Raw genomic sequence first — 12845 nt, 5'->3', positions numbered from 1 at the left:
GTCTTGGACCATTTTCTAGTGAAGCTGCTGTAGGTTTACACTGCTGGCAGATCTTTGTACTCATATATCATACAATCCAGCCAGTATTAAAGTCCTTGAGTCTGCAGTGAGCACACAATGATTCTGATGTGATAGAAAGGCTTCAAACAAAGAAACTCCACATGTGGAGAACCCAGACGTGAATCTAACAGATTTGCTGACAAGGATCTCAGAGGTCCGTTTGGAGGAAACTGGTTTGCTTTTGAAGAAGAATGGAGTATTTATTCCTCCTGCACGTTGTGCAGCTGTAGTCAGAAGCTACTGGAAGTGTCACCTGAGGGCATTGAAGTGACACTCATAGCATTGTCTTTGTGTTTAGGGTGACCGCCTTGTGTAAGCAGTCACTCCCCGAGTGTCGCCTGCCTTCGGCCAAATGTCAGCTTGAATAAATAGGAGTGCAACAATAGGTTACTGACCTGTGTTGTGTGTACCTGGTTGGATTACAGCTGATGAAAATGTTTCTAAATGTGTCTCATGAGTAGTCAGTGTAATGTATTTTTTAATTGTCAATACTAGAAAAGTCCCTGAATAAATGAGGAGCGACATCAGGAAACAGTATCATTCAGATTCTGTTTCTGTGCAGATGACACCCATGTCTGTTTTTCAGACAAAGGCTCACTCCAAGGTTCTCCTCAGGGTGTGAGAACCACAGACCACACAATTCTAAACTCTTTTCACAATGATGGAGTTTGTTTGACAAGTGTTCACTTCAACTATTTCACCATGACAGAGTGAAAAAACCGTAAAATGATACAAAGTATAACTCAAATAAATCTTGTTTGCATTCGTCTTCATCCTTTTCTCTACATGCTATCCCTTCTCATCTAATGGAGATGTAGATTTGATATTTTCACATAGAAATTGGCCTTTAACCACTCTGCCAGGGACAATAAAAGTATATCTTAACTTATTCAGGATGGTGTGTAGTGACATCCACTCAGCCTTCCCTTACTCTAATTCTTTCCTTTGCTTTTTTTTAGGGATTTTTAAAAAATCTGCCAATATTTAAATAAATATGCAATTTCTTACAACATGCATTTATAATGTTTTTTTATCTCACAATATTATGGTGGAGCCACATGCTGCACATATTGCCCTTATTTTACACTGAGCACCTGCAGTACAAAATGTCTGTGCACGCCGCTGAATGTCATCTTTTTGTCACATATTTGTATGAGACACTGACCGCGTATCACTAAGGGGAGAACCGGCACTTAAAGCACTGGTCTCAGGTCTCTTATTTATTCTGTCTCCACTGGAGTTCATGGCTGATATATTTTAGTTTATATTTTGACATTGAAAAGCACAGATGCAATTTTGTTGTTTTCAGGGTTCTTGCAGAGAAATACAGAGAAAGATCAGAAGAAGCAGCACTGCCTTCGTACATGCAGGGAAACAGAGAAGTATGAGGACACTGATGCAAATGTAATCTTTAAAAGTCTAATGCAAGAGTGACTCGGAGAGAAAAGAGTTCAAGGTATTCCCTTTTGAATTATTGCAAACACTGTTCTTTCTTATTCCTATCAAGCCAAGCTTATTTCATCATTTTTATTATTTTCATCACTTTATTTCAAATACATTTACAAGAAATTCAGTTGTAAAAAAAACCAAAATGTGTTTCAGTTTTACCATCCACTACAAAACTCATGTCAGGAAAAGAGTTCCCTGTGGTGTCATCAGCGCCCCCGATAGGAGCTCCACTACACACTTCAAACACATGCTGGTACTCACGACAATATGTGCAATGAGGACAATGAGGACCTATGTGGAATGAGGGGGGGCAGGATGAAGACCCTCTCCTCAGGCTCCCTCTGCGCGCTGTGCACCACCTGACAGCTGAACCTGCAGCCCCCGTCGAGCTCGCCGGGAGTCAGTTTGAGAAAGCTGAACATGGAGTACAGGCCGTTGACGTTCAGGCTGGGGGGGGTGTTGAAGACGCCGGAGAGGACCGCCTCTCCATCTTTGGTCCACGTCACCGACACGTCCTGGGGACAGAAGTCTTTGATGCACAGGTGCAGCGTGCACTCCTGGTGCAGCAGAGGACACAGAGGGTCGCTGTCGATGAACATCACCCGAGGAGGAGTTCCTGTTAGGATCAACGTGTCGTCCAGTCAGATCACTGTGAGGTCCCACTGCTACATTCACACGCCACTAATTCATTTTGACACAAGGACGTAGTGATAAATCAAGTCAAGTCCTCCTCAAACACACAGTGTGCAAAATTAAGTTTTCATTTGGTTGATGGGTGTCACATGTAATGTATCCATCTATGTCATGGTGCTTATTTTGAAGTCGGGAACAGAGTATAGTGTAATTTTGGGATGAAAGAAGTTTATACTTTGACCCAATCAGGATGTATAAAACATGTTAAGCTTATCTCTCTTTCTCTGTTTATTTGCAGGGAGAAATTCAAATTCATTTGACCGTATTACTTGCTATTCAAAATGAATCATATTGTTTAGAAATGCAAAATTAGAAAAAGACAGACTACGATCCAATATTTCCGCATCGTTGAATCTGCATCAGTTTGTGTCTGTGGATGCTGGCAGGGTGGGAGGCTACCTTGCGTGTTGATGTGATACAGGACGTCCTTGTAGCCCGGAGCGGAGAAGCTGCAGTGGTAAACACGGCAGGTGTACACGGCACGCTCGTCCTCCCTGGCCATGAGCAGCTGGATCTTACTCCACACGCTGTACAGCCGGCTGTGGTCAGAGAAAGGCCCGAAGTGCGTGACGGTGTGGATCTCCTCGCCGTCGTTCCTGGACCACTCCAGCTGGATGTCGGGGGGGTAGAAGTTCTCCACCCTGCAGCAGAGAACCAGCAGCCTCTCCACCTTCGGGATCTGAGGGATGCTGGAGATCTGGAGGAAGGACGGCTTCACTGGACGTGAGCAGCGTGTGAGGAGGAGGAGGAGAGGGGAAGGAATTGACAGGCGTTCATACAGGAGGTGACGATAAAGAACCTCGACTGAAAATACAACAACATTTCACGTGCTTTCAGATGAAGTGTCTCTTAGTAGCACAAACAAGTTTACAAATAGAAGGGGTAAAAAAGAGGGGTAAATGGTTCCTGATAAAAATTACATCTGATAAAACAGAATGTTGGTACTTCTAAAAAAACCTACAAACCTGTAACAGGTCATGGGAAGAGAACAAAAAGGAAATGACTGATAAATTTGACTAAACATGTGTATTAATGTGATTTGTACATTTTCGATTGCAAACCGGGGATTATTGTTGTACGCTACCTGTAATGATTTGCAAGAATCTGTGCAAGTGATTAAAAGAGGTCACATTATCCAGCATTTCAACATTTCCACATGGTCTCATTGATCCAAAAACTTTGTATTCAAAGTTTCCAGCTTCTCCTTGATTTTCCTCCATTTGAATATTGGATCATAGGAGCTGCATGCAGAATCTGCTCCGCCCACACATGTCCATCTATGGAAGAACAGGAAGTACTTCCTCTCATGGTGCCATGTGCCAGAGGAGAGCTGCCTAATTGTGGGAGGAGTCAAAGGGAGGGCCTACCTTGATTGTGATTGGCTAAACCCCCGATGACACTATATAGGGTTTGATTTCTGATTGGCTGGTTGGAGCAACACACTTTTTAAAAACTGAAACAAGCCAGGGAGAGAGAGGACAGACTTTCTGCACTTCTGGGGCGTCATTCCAGGTATGGGGATGATTATTATTGTTGGAAAGCTACTGGAATGTGAATTTTACATCACATGACCCCTTTAAGATAATAGAAAAACAAGTTAAGGCCTCTTCATGCTCCTTGCGGCTGCGTGTGCGCAGAGTACGCATGACGTAAAAATCGTCATCCGCTCCTTTGCGCAGGGTCCGCTTCAGCCCCACTGCGGTCGACCGCGCAGTCACAAAATTTGGGCTGCGCGTGACCTGTGCACGCTGACTGCACATGCGCCAGAGCCTACTGGACACTTGTGTGAGGAGATCCTCCAACCCCCCGTCTGAATAGTCACAATTTAAAAGCAAATAAAGAGCCAGAGGCTCAGAACTCCTGAAGTGAAACATAAACTACTTTAGGAAAGGTGGAGAACGGCGGGCAGCAGAAGTGGAGATATTTTCAAGATCGTTACGTTACGTTATGGAACGGTAAGGAAGTGAAACCAGAGTAGTATGGATTTAATCATGTCGCACCTGCGACCTGCGCACATTCTGCAGACGAGCCTTGCGGAGAGAATGAAGGGGCCTTTAGAATATCCACCTTCTCCTTTTTCAACTTCTCTGATTTTGATTGTTTTTTGCTTTTTTTATTGTATTACTTGTTCTAAGCTTTGGTTCAGAAACAATGGGGTTTGTCATTCTGATTCATTTCTTTGTGTGGTTGATTCCAGGCCGATGGCGGTACTGACCTTTGACCCTGACGGTGGTCTCTCTGCTGAAGCTGCCGCCCCTGTACAGCACCTCACACTGGAACCTGCTCAGGTCTTCAGTCAGTGGCAGACACACGCTCAGCACGGCGGTGTGATGTCTGCCGTCGGACAGCAGGCTGGCCTGGTGGCTCACGTCCTGCCTCAGCAGCGGGGAAACAACGTCGGCCTGCGGCGGCGAGCCATCGGCACTCGTTTTGAACCATCTCACCTTCAGCCTCCGTAGAGACGCTCCCTGAATCGCGCATTTCAGCTCCGTCGGCACGTCGGCGTATACGATGTCTGGTTGGCTGATCTGAGAAACACTCTGGGCCGCTACAAAGACGCAACAAGTATTTTCCGATTAGTCTGATAACGTCACACTTCATTTAGATTATTCAGGTAACCCTTTATCAAAGCCAGGGTTTGAATCCTTCATCCCTCAGCAGCAACAGGAACAGCAGAAAGTCTAACTCTACTTCTGCGGGTTTTTCCTTTCTGCCTTCTGCTCAACTTGCTCATGTGGTTAGTTTTCTCTATAAAAGTGCCTTCAGGTGACTGTTGTTTTTAGCATAAAAGAAACCAAATTGAATTGATTTTAATAGAATTTTTAAGTTTCCCCACTGTCATGAACTCTTGAATTAATAAAGTATCTATAAATGAACGTCTCAGACGTGTGTTCGTCCTCATCAGTCGCAGTACTCATTCTTTGGTCCGAACTATTCAACTAGTAAATATGCTGCAACTGAAAAATATAATGACGTCATTTGTGCAGTGGTTGGCACTGGAGTCTCACAACATGAATACAAAGGTTTTGAATCCAGGGTGTGCATGTTCTCCCTGAGCCTTGAGCTCTTTCTCTACACAACTGGTGCCAGGCAATCCCAGCTGTAACATTAACTCTGATTTACTCCCAGTCCAAAGTAAGTTGGGACAATGTGTAACCTAGATATTAAAAAGGAGATTCGATTTTAAATTATTAATAAATTTAGGTTTTATTCACAATTATTGCCAAAGGTTAACTAGAGGTATTTTGGAAATGTCCCTCACCAATCTGTGGAACAACAAAGTATAGTGTCAGATGGCGCTGGAGGCAATCCCAGCTAAATATGACTGAGGTCATGTTCACCTGGACAGGTGAAGGCAGGTACATCACCAGTCCATTACAGGACAAATACCAGCCCGTACTTACAATCACAGCTGAGGAAAACTTAAGAGTCACCAGTTACCTCACAGGCGTGTTTTTGGACTGTGGCAGAACCTGGAGAAAACCCACACTCACACAGGGAGAACATGCAAACCCCACACAGAAAGGCCTGGTCAGTATTTGAACCTATGGACTTCTAGCTGTGAGGCGAGAGGGCGAACCACTGGTCCACCCTGCAGCCGGTTCTACCAATGACTGTAATGAACCTCAAACAATTCATTTTCCGTTCAGCACCTGCAGTAGCCTGCATTGATATGTTGTTTGTCTTCCCTGGGAATTAATTAGAACTTTAAGATGCGAGTATAATATTTCCATAAACACATTGTCCAAGCCTTTTCACACAAAATGGCTGCTGATGCTGATACACACCTCTGCAAAAATACCTGTAGGCAAGGACGGCTCCAGTCAGGAAGGTGACGAGCAGCAAACTGACAACAGAGACAATCACCAGTGTGCCGGCGTCGTGGGCCGGCTGCGACAGAGCTGCAGGGGAAACGCAGGACAAGTCAGCTTCCACCTGGACCCATCCTAGATCCACCTGGATCCACCTGGGTCCACCTGGATCCACCAAGACCCAACTTGGATCCACCTGGATTCAATGTGGCTCTGCCTGGATCAACTTGGATCCAACCTTGATCAACCAGATTCCAACTTGGATCCATGTAAGATCCAGGTTGGTCCAAAACGAAGAGTGATGTGTGATCTCACCTCGGACTGTGAGTGTCACAGATTTGTTGTACAGCTGGTTGTAGCTCTGGTGTTCCACCTGGCAGATGACGAGGATCCCTCCATGTTTCACAGCAGAGGAGTGCAGCGTGATGCCACTGCGGATGCTGAAGGTCCCGTCAGGATTGTGGCTGGCTAACTCTGTGCACACGCGGGCCAACTGGCTGAAAGCGGCGTGCAGCGTGTGGGAGCTGTTGGTGATGCGCCACATCACCTCCACCTTCTCCGGGTAGTACTCTGTGACGTCACACTGGATGGTCTTCTCCTCCCCGTCCGTCACCTCTGCTTTCTCTGGGAGAGACACTGAAGGCCGAGCTGCAGGCAGAGGGACAAACATTCTTTAGTGATCCAGCAAATATCCACAGAACAAGAGAACCTCCACCACTACACTACTGCAAAAATATGGATTAAACAACATTAAAATTAATACATATTCAAAGATATATTCAGTATTCTTCACCCCCGTATAGAGTACTTTCTCAAATATGGTGGAAAACAAAATCGACACTACAGACTTTTAAATGCTATTATGAGCCATTTATTTATAGTCTGGGCAGTGGAAATGAAATTAAATGAAATATATAAATAACAATATAAATCAACTGACCAAAATCATACATTTCAGGATTTATAGACTAAAAATATCTCACAATTAGATATATTTGTTACTGGATTGTCATGTCCCAGGATGTTTCATTAACAAGAAATGTGCTAGATCTCATCTTTGTCACTTCTTTGTCGTAATACTGGGATTAAAACGGCAACAAGCCGACATCACTGTATAAGCAAAGAGCATGAAAACTATAACTATTGAAAAAAAAAAAAACGCAATGAAAAGATACAGCATGTCTCTTGCTGTTATGAGATAATATACTATAGTGTGAACGCCGGAAATTACTTGCCGCTTGCCATGATTAAAAATCTTTTTTGTAGACACGACAGGCGATTTGGCTTATTTTAAGTCCTTGATTTTACAGATTAATCTGAAATCTAGATTTAAAAATCTTATTTCAAGATTTCTTATCAAGTAAAATTTACTTGATGATTGGACAATTTCACAGGTTTAAAGTCATTTTATTCTCAACTTTAGTGTTTATATACCTCCATTTGGGCTACCCGTTTTTGCAGTGTAGATGTGTTGGTTAATATATTCTGCTTTATTGTCCCGTTTCCTCTGTAAAAAGGTAAAGTCTTATCAAGTACATTGCTTTAAGTTTCTGGTCACTATCTTGTTGCGGTAATGTTTTCCCCCAGTGAAAGCAAGAGGACGCACCGAGCACCTCCAGAGCCGTGGTCTCAGTGTGGACCACCGGGGTGATGACCCTGCAGGTGTACAGGCCTTCGCTCCCCACCGTCACGTTGTGCAGCAGCAGGGAAGCATCGCCTCGCAGCAGCCGTCCGCCATTCACTGCAGAGTCTCTCCTCTTCACGCGAGCTCTTCCGTCCTCAAACGTGTACACGACGCTCTTCTCTCCACGTCTGTCCACCACGTTCCACTCCACGGTCAGAGCACTGAGCTCCAGCAGCTCGGGCCCTCGGTGGAACAGGCAGCCGAGCGTCACCTGGGAGCCCACCAGGGCGCTGAGCCGGCCTGTGGGATCCGACCAAGAGCCTGGAAACACGAGCAAAGGTCATGTGGAGGGCTCAATGGCCGTGTACAAAGGAATCAACAGCCTGACACTCACATCCGCAGTGCAGAGCAGCGAGCAGGCCTGGAATGAAGACTTTGAGAAGGTCACCCATGGAGCCTCACTGGTCATGTTGTCAGAACATGGCCGGGCGACAACTCTGAAATGCTCACACGGCTCGGTCTGATTTCCCAGAGTGTGAATACGTGACGGGGAGGCGGTAACAGGTAAACATTCACCTGTGTTCTACCACAGCTCCTCCTGGACTTTCACCCGCAACTCAAACTAAGTCCGTCCTCCTGACTGAAAGGCGTGAACCTTCATGTTTTACAACAGAGTTTCTGCAGCGCACTGGCATTTGAGCTGCACAATGTATCTCATCAACGAGTCTCACTTTGTTGTTTCCACGTTACACCAGGGACCGCAGGAGAAACAAAATCAAGAAAAATGACTAAAAAGCGCAAATTTAAACACTGCTGAAACACTGCTGGAGAAAACCACACACACACACACACACACACAGGCAGGTACACACTGCTCAAAATGCTGAAGTATGTTAGTTACACATATGAATACACTCTTTGACCTACGGGGACATTGGCATAGTCCTCATAATACACCGACGTACTCGTAATGTTGGCATGTATTCCTGTGAAATGTCCCTGTATACCACATTGAAAACTCCGCGCACACACACACGCGCGCACACACACACGAAAAGATGAGAGCAAGCCTGTATTTGGATGCATAAATCCCAAAACACAAAGACATCGGCATCAAACGTGTTTGTTAAAACGTTAACATTTCTTATATCATGCAGCTCCAACACACGTATGTATGTATGCAGTCAGGAGTGTGTGTGTGTGTGTGTGTGTGTGTGTGTGTTCTTTTCCAGCTAACTGCCCACCACAATATGAAAAGTTGAGGTGGAGCTGCAGGAGTTTCTCACACCGACGAGACTGTTTTATTGTAAAGACAAATGGAAGAAAACTTCCTGGGCTCTGAAACGATGAGCAGAGATCACAGCGATCCCCACAATGCTGAATGACAGCAGTGGATACTTAAAACTATAAATGTGGCGGCTGCTTCAAGAAAGCACAAGAAACCCCAAAATTACATCACTTTTCATTTTATTAGAAAATATTTATTGTTTTACATATGAATGTCTTTGACCTTGTTTTTTTTTTTTCAAATGTCCTTCCTGAATCATCCCACCATGGACCTCTTCCTCCCTCTGAGTCGAACCTCGTCGAGCTTCGCGATCACGGCGGAGGACTTCTTAGAAGATGAGGCGTAGCTCTTCAGCAGCGTCTCGAACAGCGCCTCGGTGTTTGGGTGAGTGCTGAGGAAGGCCTTCTCCAGCACGTACAGATCCACGCCCTTGTCCTCCGGCAGAGCCGAGATGTAGCTCAGGCCAAAGTCAATGAGGACCAGGTCTGACCCGCCGGCCTCGGCGCCGGGTCTCAGCAGCATGTTGGAGGTGGTCAGGTCTCCGTGGATCACGTCCTCGTCGTGCATCTTGGCCAGGATCCGGCCCACGCGCTCGGCCAGCTGGTCCAGCGCCGGGTCCGGACAGGAACCAATGTAGTCGCGCACCGTTGAGGAACCAACGATCTCCTCCAGGAAGATGCGGTGAGACGTGTAGTCCACGAAGAAGACGACGGGAGCAGAGATGCCTGAGGAGGACAGTCTGAGTTCAGTCTCTGGTTAAATAGAGGGCTGGAAATCACTAAACTAATATTTTATTTTTTTTTATATGTCAGTTTGACAGAGTGTCTTCTTGTGTTGATTTTTTTTATTTGGAAACACAGATGAACAGAATATAATGAAATATAGAATTCTTTTCCAATTTTGCTCTTTTTGTTTTTGAACAAAGCCAATAGCTCCCATTACACCAACACACACATTAAGGTACAGAATAAATCAAACTGAAAAACATGACAATAGGAAAAGAGGCTCCATCAGTCCACGCCCACTGACTGTATGTATAAATATGTACATACAGTGGGTACGGAAAGTATTCAGACCCCTTTAAATTTTTCACCATTTGCTAAGATCCAAAAAGTTCATTTTATTTCTCATTAATGTACACTCAGCACCCCATCTTGATAGAAAAAAAAACAGAAATGTAGAAATTTTTGCAAATTTATAAGTAAAGAAAAACTGAAATATCACATGGTCTTAAGTATTCAGACCCTTTGCTGTGACACTCTTATCTAATCAAATGCTGTCCATTTCTTCTGATCCTCCTTGAGATGGTTTGATGCCTTCATTGGAGTCCGGCTGTGTTAAATTAAACTGATTGGACTTGATTAGGAAAGGCACACACCTTTCTACAGAAGACCTTACAGTTCACAGTGCATGTCAGAGCAAATGAGAATCATGAGGTCGAAGGAACTGCCCAAGGAGCTCAGAGACAGAATTGTGGAAAGGCACAGATCTGGCCAAGATTTAAAAAAAATGTCTGCAGCACTCAAGGTTCCTCAGAGCACAGTGGCCTCCATAATCCCTAAATGGAAGAAGTTTGGCACGACCAGAACTCTTCCTAGACCTGGCTGTCCAGCCAAACTGAGCAATCATGGGAGAAGAGCTTTGGTGAGAGAGGTGAAGAAGAACCCAAAGATCACTGAGGCTGAGCTCCAGAGATGCAGTCGGGAGATGGGAGAAAGTTCCACAAAGTCAACTATCACTGCAGCCCCCCACCAGTCGGGGCTTTATGGCAGAGCCTCTCCTCAGTGCAAGACATGAAAGCCCGCATAGAGTTTGCCAAAAAACACATGAAGGACTCCCAGACTATGAGAAATAAGAATCTCTGGTCTGATGAGACCAAGATTGAACTTTTTGGCGTTAATTCTAAGCGGTATGTGTGGAGAAAACCAGGTGCTCATCACCTGCCCAATACAATCCCAACAGTGAAACATGGTGGTGGCAGCATCATGCTGTGGGGGTGTCTTTCAGCTGCAGGGACGGGACGACTGGTTGCAATTGAAGGAAAGATGAATGGGGCCAAGTACAGTGATACCCTGGAAGAAAACCTCTTCCAGAGTGCTCAGGACCTCAGACTGGGCTGAAGGTTCACCTTCCAACAAGACAATGACCTTAAGTACACAACTAAAATAACAAAGGAGTGGCTTCGGAACAACTCTGTGACCATTCTTGACTGGCCCAGCCAGAGCCCTGACCTCCACCCCATTGAGCATCTCTGGAGAGACCTGAAAATGGCTCTCCACCAACGTTCACCATCCAACCTGACAGAACTGAAGAGGATCTGCAAGGAAGAATGGCAGAGGAAAACGTGTTGCATCATTAACAAGAAGACTCATGGCTGTACGAGCTCAAAAGGGGGCTTCTACTCAATACTGAGCAAAGGGTCTGAATACTTATGACCATGTGATATTTCTGTTTTTTTCTGTCAAGACGGGGGGGGGGCTGAGTGTACATTAAGGAGAAATAAAATGAACTTTTTTGATTTTAGCAAATGGCTGCAATGAAACAAAGAGTGAAAAATGTTAAGGGGTCTGAATACTTTCCGTACCCATTGTATATATACAGCACTGGGATATACAGATGAACTGATGAGCTACATGTCATCATACAGGAGAGAATGTGAGGGAAGAATTATTTTCCTCTTTCATGATGCAAAATTTTACACATGAGATGCCATTGTTCAGTCTTCCAGTCTGCCTTAATCTTTGAGAAGCAACATTCATTCTTCGATCAAACTTCTTGAATTAAGAGGGATTTATTTGTGGTATATTATCTGGATCAGGGGTTAATGATATGTGAGGAAAGTTGGGGACTTGGTACTGAAAAAAGTGTTGAGTTTGAAAGTAATGGAATATTGAGAAGAGATGTTGAAGTACATGATGCAGCCTCTAGACACCACTAGTCAATATATTACTTTTTTAAATATTGGCATTCCAATAAAGATGTCAAATGTTTGGGAAGGTTAAACTCTGTAGTTCGTGTCTCTGCAGTAGCTCAGTTCAAGATAAAGGGTTCTTATAATTCAAGAAAAATGAAATCATAGCTTTAGCAATATTATATACATATATATATATATATACATACACACATTTTCCTCTTTCACCCCCTCACCCAAACCCCACGTGTCAAAAAGAAATAAAAATAATATAAACAACACTCATAGAGAGAGGAAAGGTGGTGTCATATATGTTAAAGCACTGATATAAAACATTCACCAACTTCAAGTGAACTTATTTGTGTGTGTGTGTGTGTGTGTGTGTGTGTGTGTGTGTGTGTGTGTGTGTGTGTGTGTGTGTGTGTGTGTGTGTGTGTGTGTGTGTGTGTGTGTGTGTGTGTGTGTGTGTGTGTGTGTGTGTGTGTACCTGCCCTCCGGCAGCGCAGTATGGACCGGACCTCCTGCACGGTGCGTCGCTGGCTCAGCTTTTCGTCCAGCAGCGGGTGTCGGTACCGCTTCGGAAACCTCTCCTTCACGATCGCCGGCTTCCCCAGAAACTGTGCCCGGTACACCCGAGCCTCTGCGCCCTGTTTCAGTAACTCTGCAGCAGCGAGGAGAGGAGCCACCGCCATGACGCCGTCCTGCGCCATGTTTACATCCGCCTTCAAAGAGAACTTCCGGGTCTGTTTCATGTACAGCTCCCCCTGGTGGCGATAGCTCCCCCTGCAGCAACAGCTCCTCTTGAAGGCCACAGCTCTATCTAGTGGCCATACTGCAGAGTCACAGGTCGACACATGAAACGTTGACTGGTTTGAAAGGAAAAATACACTCCTTACGAACGGGATTATAAATATATTGTCTTTTATTTGGCCCCTTGGTTGTTCAACTGACATTATTTAATGAAACCAGTATTTTTCGTGTTGTGTTTCAGTTTGTTTTTTATTGTTT

The 12845-nt window shown here is 44.8% G+C and overlaps 2 protein-coding genes across 2 annotated transcripts; both read right to left on the bottom strand.

Annotated features, from left to right (window-relative positions):
- Window positions 1-1597: 1597 nt before the first annotated feature.
- LOC308108057 (signal-regulatory protein beta-1-like) lies at window positions 1598-8238 on the bottom strand. The gene is made up of 7 exons (XM_080460727.1): window positions 8033-8238; window positions 7621-7959; window positions 6330-6662; window positions 5991-6104; window positions 4418-4750; window positions 2602-2919; window positions 1598-2125 (listed from the first exon to the last, which is right to left on the bottom strand). The coding sequence occupies exons 1-7, from the start codon at window positions 8088-8090 to the stop codon at window positions 1767-1769; spliced, it is 1854 nt and encodes a 617-aa protein (XP_080316853.1). The 5' UTR covers window positions 8091-8238; the 3' UTR covers window positions 1598-1766.
- Window positions 8239-9091: 853 nt separating this feature from the next.
- Window positions 9092-12562, bottom strand: tp53rk (TP53 regulating kinase). The gene is made up of 2 exons (XM_080460726.1): window positions 12325-12562; window positions 9092-9651 (listed from the first exon to the last, which is right to left on the bottom strand). The coding sequence occupies exons 1-2, from the start codon at window positions 12545-12547 to the stop codon at window positions 9182-9184; spliced, it is 693 nt and encodes a 230-aa protein (XP_080316852.1). The 5' UTR covers window positions 12548-12562; the 3' UTR covers window positions 9092-9181.
- Window positions 12563-12845: the final 283 nt, after the last annotated feature.

The sequence above is a fragment of the Lipophrys pholis genome (genome assembly GCF_963383615.2).
Source record: "Lipophrys pholis genome assembly, chromosome: 4".
Lineage (NCBI taxonomy): Eukaryota > Metazoa > Chordata > Actinopteri > Blenniiformes > Blenniidae > Lipophrys > Lipophrys pholis.
Note: the sequence above shows the minus strand (reverse complement) of the source record. Positions and strands in the feature narration are given on the sequence as shown.

Bases quoted from the DNA above. Each gene is read 5' to 3' on its own strand.
- LOC308108057 (XM_080460727.1), bottom strand. From the start codon at position 8,090: ATGGGTGACCTTCTCAAAGTCTTCATTCCAGGCCTGCTCGCTGCTCTG. The intron at 7,960-8,032 runs GTGAGTGTCAGG...TCGTGTTTCCAG, and splicing joins CGCTGCTCTGCACTGCGGAT to GCTCTTGGTCGGATCCCACA. The intron at 4,751-5,990 runs GTGTGTATCAGC...GCGTCTTTGTAG, and splicing joins CTACAGGTATTTTTGCAGAG to CGGCCCAGAGTGTTTCTCAG.
- tp53rk (XM_080460726.1), bottom strand. From the start codon at position 12,547: ATGGCGCAGGACGGCGTCATGGCGGTGGCTCCTCTCCTCGCTGCTGCA. The intron at 9,652-12,324 runs GTACACACACAC...TGTCCTCCTCAG, and splicing joins ACTGCGCTGCCGGAGGGCAG to GCATCTCTGCTCCCGTCGTC.